Below are 15,581 nucleotides of genomic sequence, written 5' to 3'. Positions count from 1 at the left end.
TTCGTAACTAGATAAATCCCCCGACTTTTCATATTCCATTGTTGGCAACCACTACACATACATGAATACACACAACATCGACAGAAGTAAATTAGCAGCGATGAAAAATTGTATTAATCAAAAAACTGAACGGAGGAGTGAAGAAAAGTGAACGTGTGGTTGGCATTTCATTATTAGTAGAGGCTCGTGGGAAGTCACTGTAAATATTTACAGTGCCAACACATTCTCTTTATTTTTTACGGCCGTAAATTATGGGCTGAATTATTTCTAAACGGGAAATCGATCCGGACGCGCCGCTCCTCGGCCGGCACATCCGCACGCTCCGATGGCACACAGTTTATCTATATTGGCTGACGTAAAAAATTCAACGGATAACCGGCTATTTCTATTCTATTAATATTTGATCAGGTTAAAGAGGAGAAAATGTGAAAAAAATTAGCTAATTATTTTGAATTGCTTTATGGGAAATAAAATTCAAATTATACATAAATTAAATACTAAATGAGCATTCTAGTGCTATTTTATCATTTGTGTTCTCTGAAAATGAAAGGCTGAAATGGTCCAATTCTTTCAGGCAACAGTATTTGGATATTAAACTCTCAGCGCCATCTACCGGAGGGTAGCCAAGTTCGTATGCTGAATCGATGCGCTCTATTTTAAACGAATAAGGGCTGATGCGACTAACTCACATCATTTATTGTATTTTTTAACTTACCTTATCTGAGTCTGTAGTATTGCCAGATCCAAATGAAGCTAGAGAATTGCGATCTAGATTTTCAACACTTTCATCTAATGAATTGCACTCCTCCATGTCCCTGTAAATGTTTAATTTTATTAAAAAACATTATAATCAATGTTATAGTATATTTATCATGTCCAATATATTGGCTTTTGAATTTGAACTTATTGCAATAGAAAAATTAAGTGTGTTATTATTATTAATTACTTAAATGAATTTGTGAGTAGACCACCCTACGCAAAAATTCTTGACATATTCATATGCAATGATCACAAACTCCCTAAAGGATTTAATTCGTAATTCAAAACACATCATCCTATTATTACACAGGGTGTGTTTAAAATTAGTTGTACAGCAACAACATAATTTACATTTTATGACAATAACATTACCAAGGCAACAATCCCAGGTAATTATACAGGAATACTCACCGACTCGATCTCTGACTGGGAGGCTTTAACTTGGCGGGACTTTTCGGCAGACTTAGGGGCAAGGCGCCACTGAAGTAAGTCTCCTGAATGACCTCCCGCAGTTTCTTGACCCACAGCTGTTTGGTGTCCAGCGACGACGCCCTGAGGACGATTCTGTAATCCGAAATTGGGGCACGGCCCGTCCACACAGCGAATTTGCACTCGTCACCCTCCATGTGCTCGGTTACGCCTAATTCCGATGTCTAGAACAAAATGACACAATTTAATTAAATGTTTAACACGTTTAATATTTGTAACATTTTTATTGTTATTGTTAATGTCTTATAATATTCACATAGATGTTGCTGGGGTGTTTCGTATCGGAAGTCTGGATGAACAGCAGTTTTTAAATTAGTTTTAGTAAGTTTTTCAATTTCGTGTGGGCTTGTTTTCGTCCGCGTTCAAATTGGATATTGATTAGGTCCACAGACATAAAGTCAAATTCTCGTTAAAATGCATTTTATCGTGTATAGAGTTTAGATGTGTTGATGAAAATAAGATAAAACAATTATTAACGAATGAACACCTTTTTGTATTTAAATTTTAATTTAATATTTCTTTAATTGAAATTCTTACCATCAATTTATTCTTGTAGATGTATTTAACCTTCCCAGTGGAATCTTTGACTTCTTTGGTGAAGAGTAAATACAATTCAAACAAGAAAATGTGCCGTTCACGACCTTTCCTGATCAATTGTTTGGGATCCCAGACGCTGAACGCATCCTGCAACACAACCTCGCCCAGTTTATCCGAAGATACATCACAGCCCTCCAATAACGACAGGTGCATCGCGTCATTCGCCTTCTTCGGCACGTTCAACATCACCTCCAAACCATCCTAAAACAAAATTAAATCAGTATCCAAATATGCAATATATTTTGGGGTCGTTACCTTGATTTCTCCTTGCCCTTCCTCACAGCAACTCTGCAAATCCTTGAGCAGCAACTGGTACTTGGTAATTCTTTGCACGGGTTTAATCAAGTACGCCGCAATCGGATGTTCAACCTTGTGCTTCTTCTGCAACTCTTCGTAATAGCCGCCACCGTGCTGCACCAACATACTGTTGGACTCCGGCTTGTTCTTGCAATAATGCACGTACATATCGAACTTCTGGGCCCACGTGACGAAACAATGGCCCACATCCTCGGGCATCGTTTCATACTTTTCTAGTTCCTTGAGGAATATGGAGTTGTGGAAGTTGTAAATTTCCTCGATGTTACCGAAAACGATGTCCTCCTTTCCTTGTAGTGCCGGTGGAACGTTGTTGCTGTTCTTCATTTCGTGAAGGAAACATTTGATGCAGGTCTCGAGGTCTTTCACGTAAGTGCGTTCCGTTTGCAACAGTTCAGCCATGATAAATCTGAAAAGTGAATAAATAAATATGGTTATATTAAGAAATGATTTAAAATTTACCACAAATTTCACTTATCTCATTTGTAATTTAATATGTACACGAATGCAGCTGTTAGTGCATTGATAATAATGTGTAATGTTGTGATAAACCAAATAAACTGATAAATGTGCGAAGAGTAATCACCAATTGTTTATCGAACCACTAAAATATATTAAGGACCGATATTAAAAATAAATATTTTAATAAAATTTTAACGTGCATCATCAATCCTTTATTGAACAACTAAAACATGTCAAAATCGTAATAATAAATCTAATATTTAAGGCTGACTTTCATGTAGAACTTAGTCCAGTATAAAAAACACACTCAGGCATACCTCTTGTTTTTTACGCATCCCAAAACTGTGTCACAAGCACTACACATGACCGGATCACCGTGCGATAACTTTTATTCCTCAAACCGAGCCCTTCATCATTGCACTAAGGTAATATGGCTTTACCTACTCGAAAACATCAACTTAACGACCTCGGATGAACCCGTTTGCAAATTACGAAACGACACTGGCGAGCAATTAAGCCGGCACTGCGATGAATCAGTGCATACGCTTTCCACCAAACAGACAATTGTATTGTAATGTAAGTTTAATAGTTTAAGTAAATATAAAGAAACGACAGAGGAAATAAGAGGACGGAGGCGGGTCGTTACATTTAAATAGCGACGGACGGATCGAGTACAATGTATTTGGTCTTGGCCGGAACGTATTAACTTTTATAATTGAGGACTGGCGAGGTAGAATTGAATTATTTAAGCACGGAAACAGCAAATCCAATTTAATCGTTTATGGCAATTTAGGTATCTGAGTGTAAACATAAGCAGTTGTTGACTTATAAATTGGTGGATTTTATAATTTTAGTCATTTAGTTACTAGTCATTTCTTAATTTAATCTTAGAATTACAAATGTAAACAAGAATCAGTACCTACATTATAGCACTGCTAAATAGTTACAAACAGTTCGACAAACAATTTGACTCATTATGCATGGTTACATTGACAGTATATTAGTTTTCTTCTTTAAAAAGGCAAAATCACTTACTCTTTTCTTCGAGCAGATCGTCTCTTCTCTTCGTTCAACTCTTTCAGATCCTTATTAGCGGCTTCCTTGATTTTAGCTTCCAAACTCGGATCTGAATTTCTATCTATCGACAGTTCCTTCTTTTCAGTTTCCTCCTCTTCCTGTATACCCAAAGTCTCCTCCAATTGCTGACGATAATGCTCCATGCGAGAGCTAAAGTCTTTGTATCTGTTATCCACCGCAGCTACCCACTGCTTAATAGAGCTAGCATGGGCATGCCCCTTTTCCACAAGACTATCAGCCAATTGAATTAGTAGCTTGACTCTTTCACGGGTTTCCTTCGCCGTCCCTTTGAATTCGTTGTGCTCCCGTAATAAACTCTCAGTCTCCTCAATATTGTTGCCGAGATTCGTTGCATGAGTAGTTAGGTAACATTCTCCGGTATCGTGGATCCACTCAATGGCCTGTTTTGCAGATCTTTCGAACAGCACGAACTGCTGACATTGGTCCAAACGTTTCTTCCTCTGAGTCCAGTGCTCCAGTACTTTGTTCTCTTGACTAAGCAACTTTTCTAGGATTCCTTTTACTCGGCTTTCGTGATTGCCGGTCGTGCTGGGATAGTTATAGAACTGTAAGCTTCTCGTGGTGTACTTCAAAAACGTTTCGGCAGTGCGTCTAGCCAAAGTACACGCTTTCAAAAAGGCCTCCTTTTGTTCTTGGTGTTTATTGATTAGTTGAGAAATGGCAGTGGCTTTGTCCACGTTCGGTTGGCCGGTGGCACACCAGTCCTCGTCTCTGCGGTATTCCCTCTCCAGACTGTCCAGCACAGAACAAACTTGCTCTGCGGTTTTGTAAAAATTCAAACTGGCTGTCACTAATTTGTGACGTTCTTCTGCGCAGGTGACCAGTTGTTGCCATCTCTTTGTCACTTCTTCTGAAATATCTTTAATGCTCTGTGGATCGTAGTGGTTGGCGTTGACCAAAGCGTCCGCCCTGTACTTAACTTGCACCGCCGAGGTGTGCGTCTTCTCTATCGCCACCTGAAATTGCTCGTGCTCCTTTTTGAGCAACTCAGCGTCCGCCAAACTATTCGGAATGGTAAAACTAGCCATTAACATCGACTCCCCGTTACGAATCCAACTGATAACTTGGTTGGCATCGTTCTGGAACTGTCCCAGCTGGATGCACTGTTCCAACTTGATCCTCTTGCACTCGGCCAAATCCTCCAGGTCCATTTCCCTGTCGTGCAAAAACTCCAACAAAACTTGCACCCTGGTCTGGGCGTTGTACTGTGCGTCCGCCATCACGCAGATACCGGAGTTCTCGAACACCTGCACCAGATCCTGACCCTGCTGTAACACTTGGTAGGTGGTGTTTTGCATCTGACTGACGCTCTCGTTGTGCAGTCGCAGGAACTGCTCGGCCTTGGCGATGTCGCGGGTCAGTTCGCTGTGTTGCAGCTCCTCCGACCACATCTCCAACTGGGAGGATACTTCCAGGGCGTCGCGTTCGAAGAGACGCAGCCGCAGGCAGAGGTCCAGGCGTAGTTTGCGCGCCGCCCAGAGCTCCTCCAGGTCGTTTCTTTGTTTTGCCAGACGGTCCAGGGCTGATTCGACTGCTGAGATCGAACCAGTTGAGTCCATATCAGCTATAGATCTACAAAAGAAAACAAGGATTTTAGTGACAGTTTATGTTTTGGTGTCGACGTTTTATGTAAACTGACGGATAAAAGAGTAATATGTATGCATGCTTTTCAAACAAAGATGTGCCTGTGACAGTGACAAATCCGGCACTATGTGCGTCGTCACATACGATTTTAAACGGTTATTTGTCGGGCGTCTACGAAAATGGGAAAAGCAAACCGAAACATGCATTTGATGGAACGACGCAAACATCCCGGGGTATTCTTTTTATTATGTAAATCATCAATCGACGACGGAGATTTTAAATATAACGACATCTTTATTCAACAGAAGTGTGAGGATTTTTTTGTATAAATTTCGTTCATCCGGGTAGACGGTAAATCGTTCAGGGCTGTCGCCCGCTGAAATACATTATTTATGACGGGGATTTCAGCGGTTTTATACAAAACGACTTCTCGGTGCAATCACGATGAACTCGCTGAGTCTAAGTGCAGTGTGCGATTTTATCAGTCGGATTACCTCATGGATCCCGTCTCGTGTGTCAAGTCATTCATGTGTAACAATGTGAATGATTGATTTTATGTGAAAAATTCGTATGGACTTACGAAATAATAGAAGAATTACATTTACAGCTTTATCAGGCCAATATTATGTTAAACAGCAAATTTCGAGATACCTGAAACCATTTGTGGTGCAACAAACTTGAAAATAACTGGTATAAATAACAAGTTTGTTTTGTTAATTTTTGCTTTTAATGTGTTTTCAGTACATAATTACCTAATATAATAAATAATGAGCCTCTATTTGTCAATAAATCCGTCACACCATTAATATTATATACAAGAGGCTTTTCATTTTATCTTTTTACGTTGTGAAAACATTTAATAATCATTTTAATTAATGTGAATACGTAGAATAAATATTAAATTACATGTTTTGTTGCATATCGTTGCGTTTTTAACACTGCTTTATCTGCGATACGTCCGCTTCCTCGAACGGCTGAACAGCAGACAAAGAAATTCGAGTGTTGTGAGGTTCCAAGAACTCAAAATGACTGAGTGAATCACTCAAGTAAAACCGGACCGATGTCTACGAGTGAAAAATAAAAGCAACAAGATCGAAATCGAGAAGATATGTTAGTCTGCTCCGTTTAGGGTGTTTTTATACCAGATGTTTTCAGCCTTCGAGTCCAGGTATTTTATGGCTCCGGTCTCAAAATGTAGGTAGTATTGGCGTTTAATGTGATTTGTTGCATTGCGAGGTGTTTTTCTGTGTTTCTGTTTAATGAGTTTCTAAATATTTATTGCCAGTTGAATGGGAGAAAGTCGGTTTAAGGTTGATTATTAAAAATTTAATATGAAATGAAACTCCGGGGATGGGAGCGGAACATCGATAACTGATTTCCTCGAGTTTGCTGTTTGAGGGGGCCGCCAATATTCCGGCAAACGATGAGGCACATTCGAGAGCTGCTCAAATTCCCCGACAACAACGAATTGATTGATGCTCCAGCGTCGAATGCAAAATCGTATTTGGAGCTCTTCAGGTATATCCGTTTTATATCGGCGCATTCCAGACACGTAACGTGAAAGTTATTCGTCACTTTTGTGTTTTATTTCTCGATTCGTCCGTCGTTACCAACGGGATTAGTTGAATGCATGTAATCGAGTGTTTCGTTGGTATCGAAGATCACCTATTAGCTCCGTGTAATTTATAAAAGGAAACAGGATACAGGAATTAGGGGTCATCGAGCCGCAGCCGAGGGTAGGATCCGGCAAAGTTCATAATTCGAAAATACAAAAGCCCCTTATCTCCGAACGCTGGATAATTGGCCCGTGAAATTGTTTAAGCCCGAAGGCGTTCTCCGCTCAGCAAACAGTTATTAATAAAGTCCGTACTTACGTTTTTTTCTTATTCGAAACGTGGCGTTCCATACGGATTCAATAAAAGCCGTACCGCGCTACTATCGTGATCGACACGCTAATCAAATAAATTAAAATAGATCGGCCGAACGGTGCTCAATTAAATCTAATCGTAATTAATGAAGACAGCGCCGATCTAATTTGCAAAATTACGCATTCGTAACGCCGTGTTAGTGTGGTGATTAGGAAATTAATATGGGCGCAGTCACTTTCTTCGATCCGCATAAACAATTGGGTTAAATAACATATTAGTAACCGACAGAAAAAATTTAAATATTAATTATTTATTTCACTAAAATAAATGATAAAAATAACCATCCAGATATTCACCACCAACTTCTTTGATTTGTTTCTCTGTATAAAAAATATACGCCATTAAAATTTTTGAAAAAGATAAATATTTTATAACGTCACTACAACTACCTTAAATTTTTTTGTAAAATAGGGAATATAGATTAAAAAAGACCTTTCTTTTGACATCAATGTAACATCCACGTGTTTTCCCAGAGCAACTTTATAAATACTATTAATAATAATACTCACATGAATAACGTAGTTTTAGTATAAAAATATATTTTTTGACAATAAATACACCTCACAAATTATTGTTTTAGTTATTGTTTAATTAAAATAAATTATCACTAATATAACTAATGGTTAAGAATATTTTTCATGACGGAAAACTTAAAAATATAAATTTGTTTAAAATAATAAATTTGTTTTATTTATGTTTTATCAGTTTGTTATGTTTTTTTATTTACATTTCTGGAAATAAATAAGACATCAAGATCTTCACCGCCAAGTTCTTTGATTTTTATTTACCACTATAAAAAATATGTCATTTTTTTAGAAAATTTTGAAAAAGATCATATTTTATACAATGGTTAAATTATTATTATTATCTATCAGCTGAATATAGATCAAAGAAAACTATTTCTTTTGACACTAAGTATGTCGACTCCACAATTGGAGTTTTCGAGTGTTATCTTCGTCATTGTTTAACTCATTATCCTCAGCTTTCATTAAAAAGAATAATTAGCAAATGTTTCCAAGATAAATAATTATATATCCTAAATAATTCTTTAATTGGCAGCACAGATTTTAATTTTCTCTCTAATTAATGAGTCCGTGACAATCTTTGTCCTCGAAACTTTTGTATTAGCAACAGACAATGGTGTATTTGATATCCGATGCGGCACTCGAATCAATTAAATCATCTGGCGGAGCTAGAATCATTAATAATTACGGGACTCTACAATGCAGCTTTATCTCGATCGTTTATAATAATTACGGAATTCCATTCTGGGCAATAAGTGTTGGCGGTGTTTAAATAGTGAGCGATAAAATTTCCACTCTTCACGAGATTGCGTCGAATTAAACGGAGATCGGCCGAGCTGCGGAGGGTCCACGATATGCAAGCCGGGAGAACAATGGGATTTAACGAGATTTGTTTTTTAATGAGGCCGTGTGGAAAAATAGTTGCTTGCCCACATTGTTACGATAAAGCCAGACAACAGCTCTTAATAAACCAATTATAAACCGAAGAATTGGTCGATTGGCACGATCGATTTTAATTACTAATTCACGAGACGTTTACCTCAGTTCTTGAAGCAGCGCCTCCCCCTGCACGATGGTGGAGGAGCACGCGTCCAGACTCTGGTCGCGGTGTTGCGCCGTCTGCTCCAACAGCCGTTCAGTCTGTTCCAAGCCCTCGGCCACGCTCTCGTCCGCCTGCAGGTCCTGTCGCAGTTCGTCCACCCAATTGTTGAGTTCCTTCTCGTGCGTGTAGAAGAGCACGGCGAGATCGAGACGACGGCGACGCTGCTCGACGCGGGCGGCGAACGACGTGACGTGCGCCTCCAGCTCGTGCGCCACCGAGTAGATCTCGTCCGGGTCGCATTCGCCCGTGTGGGCGAGCTCCTCGGCGGCGGCCAGTAACTTGTCCGCGTTCGTGTACGTGTTCTGAAACAATTATAAAATGAATACATTAATGAAATTATCTAGAAAAACATTAAAATCAATATAATTCAACTTAACAATGATAAAATTGTTGCATTTATTCACATTCACATGATATTTTTGTTTGCATCGATGGTAATATAAAAGATATCAATTTCTTTAAGATATTTTGTGATTTATTCACCAATATTTAAAAATTCGCATCATTATTTTATACAGTAATGGACAATTTTTCTAAAATGTGGAATATAGATAAAAAATTTTTTATTATAATTTTGACATTGGTTAAACCAAACTGCAGTTTTCGTGTTTTATCTTGCACATAATTGCCAGCATTATTTTTTATAAAGAATAGCAAATATTCCTAAAATAAATAATTGAATATCTTAAATAATTCAAATCAATTATATATCAAATTGACAAATTAAAATATAAATTGTAATATATAATCTATACATATAAATAAAATTGGAGTGTCGTATGGATTTTAATCGTATGGATTTTGATCATATGGAAAATGATCATATGGATTTTAATCGTATGGATTTTAACCGTATGGATTTTGATCGTATGGAAAATGATCGTACGGATTTTATCGTATGGAAAATGATCGTACGGATTTTCATTGTATGGAAAATGATCGTACGGATTTTAATCGTATGGAAAATGATTGTATGGAAATTGATCGTATGGAATTAGGTCATTTTACGTTTTTAGTACATTTTTATTACTTCTTCGAAACTAAATTGTTCGAGAGGACAGAAATTTCTTCCAATTTTGCTTTCACAAGAAATTTATTTCACAATAATTTTCACATGAAATTTTTATAATTAAAAATTGTTTGGTTATAGAAGTGTAATAAACAGCTTGTATGTAAAATGTAAAATATAAAATGTAAAATGTAAAATGTAAAATGTAAAATGTAAAATGTAAAAGTAAAATGTAAAATGTAAAATGTAAAATGTAAAATGTAAAATGTAAAATGTAAAATGTAAAATGTAAAATATTTTTCATGCTTCTCTCTATAGCAACTTTTATTAATAATACTTTTTTTAACTAATCAAGTAACCGTTTCAAAATTAAAATAATTTTGGTCATGAAATATTGTTAAGAATGTTTTCAGTAACAAAAGATTTAAAAATAGAAATTTGTGTAGAATAATACATTTATTTAATTTATATTCTGTCAGTTTGTTATATTTTTATGTACAGTTCTGGTAATAAAAATGACATTTAGATCATCACCATCAACTATTTTGAATTCTTTGAAAAAAATTATGGTTCATAGGTACTTAAATTAGTAATTTATCAAATGATGTACAACTAGAAAAATTTTGTAACATATGGAAGATAGATCAAAGAAAACGTTAAGTTTGTCGACTATGGTTACATCAAAAACGAATCCTCAAGATAAATAATTAAATGACTTAAATAATTCATATCTCAATTTTACAATAAAATACATTTTCCTGGTGTCTTTCCAGGGCAACTTTTATTAATAATATTTTTGTTACTAATGAATTAACTGTTTCAAACTCATAAAATTTTTAATTTTTTTGTATTATATATGAATGCACCTCATAGCACAATATTAACGACTGTTAACAAGGCAATTAAGTATCTAGTAAAAATATTCACTATTTGCATAAAAAATGGTGACGTTTTGCGTGATCACTCCCCATATGTACTTATTGGAACAATAAGACATGTACTGACTGTAAGTCATAATCAAACCGTCCGGACATTATTTATAATAATAGCTTGCTATAAAAGTTTATTGTAGTTTTCAAGAGGTATTTACAATCGTACGTATATAAAATTTTCCTGCCAACATTTCCCACGCACTTGCCATCGGAGACTTTAATTCCAGCCAATTTTATGGCACGAGAAAACAAATTTCCGACATGCCACATCGAATAACTGATTCGTACAAATGCGCACGGTACAATTTTAATAAATATTTTAAACGTTGAAACCGTTGAATTTCCGGAGCGCAACAATTGTCTGGAATCCGGAATGAAAATTCCCGTAGACATTCGCATTCAACGTCCGCGGAACAACGGACACGATATCCCATAGTCGAGATACAAAAGTGCATCGCCGCCACCCGGGAGGTCCGCCTCGTCTCGACCGAAACGCAATTCATACAATTTACTAGCGGGACTTGGAAACCGGAAAACACCACTCACCAACGGCAGAACTAATTTATTAAGAGCGCCCAACAATAAGTTGATTAATAACGTGCGTAATTGAACATTTGCATCGAGCCGGTCGACGCTTCTGGTTACTTTTAATTGAGACGGACTGCATTCCCGGCCGGCCTAAACCCATTGCTCGGTTCCAGGGGGGTGAATATTAATGCCAGACGGTGACAATAATTGCGGTAGTTTTGCACCGAGGCCCCGTTAATTGGGTGTAACTCAAAGAAACGATGTGGTCGTTCGGGACAACCGGAAAAATGAAATTGATGAAATCACATCGATGTGACCCACACGTCGTTTTCGGTCGTTCGCTTTGATATATGGCATGTTAAACGGCCATTTATAAAAGTGAAACGGTACAAGTTTACCTGATCCCTTTAAACGGATCCGAAATCTGGTTCTGCTCGAGTGGAAACATGTCACAAGTTACCCCCAAAATTGTTCGGAAAGTTGGGTAAATGACCGGGGCATGATTTATATGGAAAGTAAATTACACTTTTCAATTTTCCTACATCGAAAATTTCACGTCGCTTCCGTTGTTCCGAAGCGCTCCGAATAAGATTACAGTTCACAAGTGGATAATGGAGTATTCGCGTAATCGTGTTAGGAAAGTTTTGCATGAGCACAGGATAGAAACGTATTTTCATTTGTACAGGTTGTCCCAAATTTTGTTGTCTTCGGGTGTTTCTGGAACACATGGGGGAAAACTGACCTAGGTGTTCTTGAGTTTAATTTTTACCACAAACCGCAGTTGTCTGGCATAAAATATCTAAGAAAACTGACTTTTATCAAATATTTTAAAAAGCGTAATAATTTTTTATTTATTTATTTATTAAACGATAAAGGCTTTCTATAAATGAATATATATTTTTCAATTCAATAAATATATATTTTACTTTTCAATAATATATAACAGGGTGGCCAAGCTCCATGAAAGTATGTAAAAAAATTATTAAAAAATTGTTTATAGTAATTATATTTATTGAAAACATATATTATATATTATAAATACATTTATTTCAATTCTCTTAATTAATATTCTGGAATAAAAAGGGCACTCGGTTACATTTATCGATAGCCACAAATAAATAATCTTTTAAAGAGCCTCCTCTGATATATAATTTGTGATATTTTAAATTATTTCTAGCTAATATACAGAGTTATTCATCTGACTTACTTGGTAGAATTTTTACATTTTTGGTGAAATCTCTGTTAATATTTTATAATAAGGAATACCAATCAAGAGATTTTTTTAATAATTAATTCAGTTATTAATTGAATAGTACTATTAATAATTTTTTATAGCCAAAAATGTACTTTTCAGCATCATGGTTACTTTATTGACATTTTAGTTAGACCATCAATCTACCAAAAATTTTGGAAAAAAATACAGTATTTTATTTGTAATTAGAGGTCTTTCACTGAAAATATCAAAGTTGTCACTTTCGGTGATACCGGAAATGAAACTTTATTCAAAATATATTTGAAAAGTGTTTAAATTCAAATTATAATTGCTGTAAGAACTTCAAATCAAATACATTTTTCCATTCTCTATAAACTTTTCATGAATAAGTTAGATGAATCACGAAGTACAGCCATACTGATAAATTTCCAGACATTTGATACTGTCGTCTGCGAAACAATGACAGTCTAACTGATAATTTATTTTATTTATATTTTTAAAGTAAATTTTATATTCACACATTCTCGTACAAAATTTATAATATAATTCCTAATTTCAAAATAAATTTTCAATTGTTGAGATTTCGAGTATCATCAAATTATCCTAAATGTTAGCCTAAGATATATACCATTAGTGTATCAAATTTAAACAAAATCTGTAAACTATTTTTTGCATGATACGCGTACATGTAGAAATTTTTCTATTCTTTTTTCTGTGTTCGCATATCATGAGAAGAGTACGAAACAGAATTTGATAAAACTTGAAATAATGATGGATTATATTCAGGAGTAACATTTAAGATAATTTTTATTGAAAAAATAATTTTATTTTTTTATTATGTTTCTTGAAATTTTAGCTTATATTAAGTAAAAGTTATTACACCATTTCGAAATGTGTCAAAAGTCAATTTTTGTGAATATTTCAGAAATATCAAAACTTGGTTTAAGGTAACCAAAGTTTAAAAAAAAAATGAGTTCTAAACCCTTCAGTCCATTTTTCTTTGACTGGTTTGTGAGTGCTCATAACAGCCGAAGACACGCTGAACAAATAACAGGTTTAATTGTTTGGTAACATTTTATCGACAGTGGGCGACTGGAAAAATCCCAATAACTGATGAACTATTGTGCAATGCAAATGTCAATTTTTATTACACAGTCTGCGTAGCTGAATTCAATGCATCAATTGCCTACTTATTTAATTAGAATCGTACACTTTCATGCAGTTATGAAATGGTTTATGTGCCGCGCCTGTCCCTGTTTCAGTCACGTCCATAAATAGTGCATTTATATTTGAAATATGAATTTTTATTAATAAATTAGAAACGTTCGTGGTTATTGATAAACATTACCAGTTTTTTTGTTGTTTTGAGCATTTTCTAATTAGCTAATGAGACTGTGTAAAATGTAAATGGATTCGCAATTGAAAGCAATTGTGCGTATCGGAACTTGTTCTGGAGGATATCTCTAAATAAATTATTGATCCAACAGATATCACAGCATCAGTGTCAATCAAATGTGGAGCATACATTGCTGTGAATAAAATCTAGAACGTGACATCGTCTGAATACTGTAACACTGTGTTTCAAGCAAAAGAATAGAGCAATATAATTAAAAAGAACTATTTAGGTTTACCACATGCGATTATGTAGATTAATTTTAAAATTGCTTCATGGATTTTATTGTCTTTTACTAAGTGAATACTTATTAAGTATTTAAGTCATTGTGTAATTTCGTGGTTTAGTAGCGAATAATTTAGAAACTTTTTATGGTTTCATGGATTCGAATATTAACTGATTTCCCACCATCAAAATAATGTGCAAATTTAGTTTTTTCATTTATTTTTATGTTAATATTTACCAATAAACTCATATTTTAAAATTGCAAGAAAAAAGTGTACTCTAAATGATAATTTAATATATTTGCTGTCAGTTTACCAAATTACAACATTATCTGCAAAGTAGTTTCTGCGTGATACGCGTACATATAGAAATTTGACCACTTTTTCTCTCAGTTAGCGTATCATGAAGATACCACCTATCGGATTTTGATAAAATTTGGCATAATGGCAGATTATATATTGGTGTAACATTTAAGATACTTTTTATTTATAAAATAAAGGAATTACTATTAAATTTCTTTTTTCGATAAAAATATTTTATAATAATTGAACAAATTTGTAAATTTTTATACAATGATGTGAATTTGTAACCTTCGAGGTTCCAACAAAACTTCAAATTCAAGTAATTTCAAGTCCCCAATGACTTCTCCTCTTAATCCCCTCCCACCCATTTTTCAGCAAAGTACAACCGTGCATCACAACGTTGCACCCCAATTCCCAACAATAGCGGGAATTACAGCAGTTTTAAAAGGGACGAGCAACAAGAAGTGGCGGTATAAATTGAAAGAGACAACCAATTTTCCCCTGTGAAACGCTGACAAATCGTCGGCGAATCTATCTGACGACTAATTGCACCACCGACTTGGCGCGACATTCCGCCACATTCGTCCAGATGTTTCATCGTCCTGAGAAATTTCCAACCGAAATAAATTAAACTGTTTACAGTCGTGCAGTTTAATTCGGCGCTAGCCAATTAATCTCCCGGTGTCACATTTGCATCTACATTTCTTGCCAACATCAAACACTTCCTTCCGGATCTGTAGTTGCGAAAGTGTAATTTTCGAAATGAAACGACGCGTTATCTTTTATTGGCCGATCTGCGGATGACGTTAAGTTTGGCAAACCGGATTAAAATTCTACCGGATAATGGTTTTTTGATGCTGAAGCACGCAGGGAAATAAAAGGAGTTATTAGACTTGTAAAGACGCTTTCAGTGGCTTGTATCCACGGCGAGACCGTCTCGAGGGATGCTCGACGTAATGAGATGCTTTTAAAAAGCTATCTTTTCGCTCCCATCGATCGACAAAGGACGGTTAATATTTGAAAAAGTGCTCGTCCCGAGAACCCGGAGCGTGAAAACATCATTTGTTTTACGACCTCGGAAATAATAAAAAGAATGTAACGGAATATTAATCAAAAGTCAC

The 15,581-nt window shown here is 35.6% G+C and overlaps 1 protein-coding gene across 6 annotated transcripts in view; it reads right to left on the bottom strand.

Annotated features, from left to right (window-relative positions):
* The window catches only part of LOC109600730 (triple functional domain protein), a 242,410-nt gene that overhangs the window by 80,997 nt on the left and 145,832 nt on the right, over positions 1 to 15,581 (bottom strand). For all 6 annotated transcript variants that reach the window (XM_049962870.1, XM_049962865.1, XM_049962868.1 and 3 more), the window contains 6 exons: positions 8,796 to 9,160; positions 3,658 to 5,292; positions 2,101 to 2,569; positions 1,786 to 2,046; positions 1,171 to 1,412; positions 716 to 815 (listed from right to left, as the gene is read on the bottom strand). In XM_049962870.1, the coding sequence (XP_049818827.1) occupies positions 716 to 815; positions 1,171 to 1,412; positions 1,786 to 2,046; positions 2,101 to 2,569; positions 3,658 to 5,292; positions 8,796 to 9,160 (3,072 nt within the window). The remainder of the gene's footprint in view (positions 1 to 715; positions 816 to 1,170; positions 1,413 to 1,785; positions 2,047 to 2,100; positions 2,570 to 3,657; positions 5,293 to 8,795; positions 9,161 to 15,581) is intronic.

This window comes from Aethina tumida, chromosome 2 (assembly GCF_024364675.1).
Source record: "Aethina tumida isolate Nest 87 chromosome 2, icAetTumi1.1, whole genome shotgun sequence".
NCBI lineage: Eukaryota > Metazoa > Arthropoda > Insecta > Coleoptera > Nitidulidae > Aethina > Aethina tumida.
Note: the sequence above shows the minus strand (reverse complement) of the source record. Positions and strands in the feature narration are given on the sequence as shown.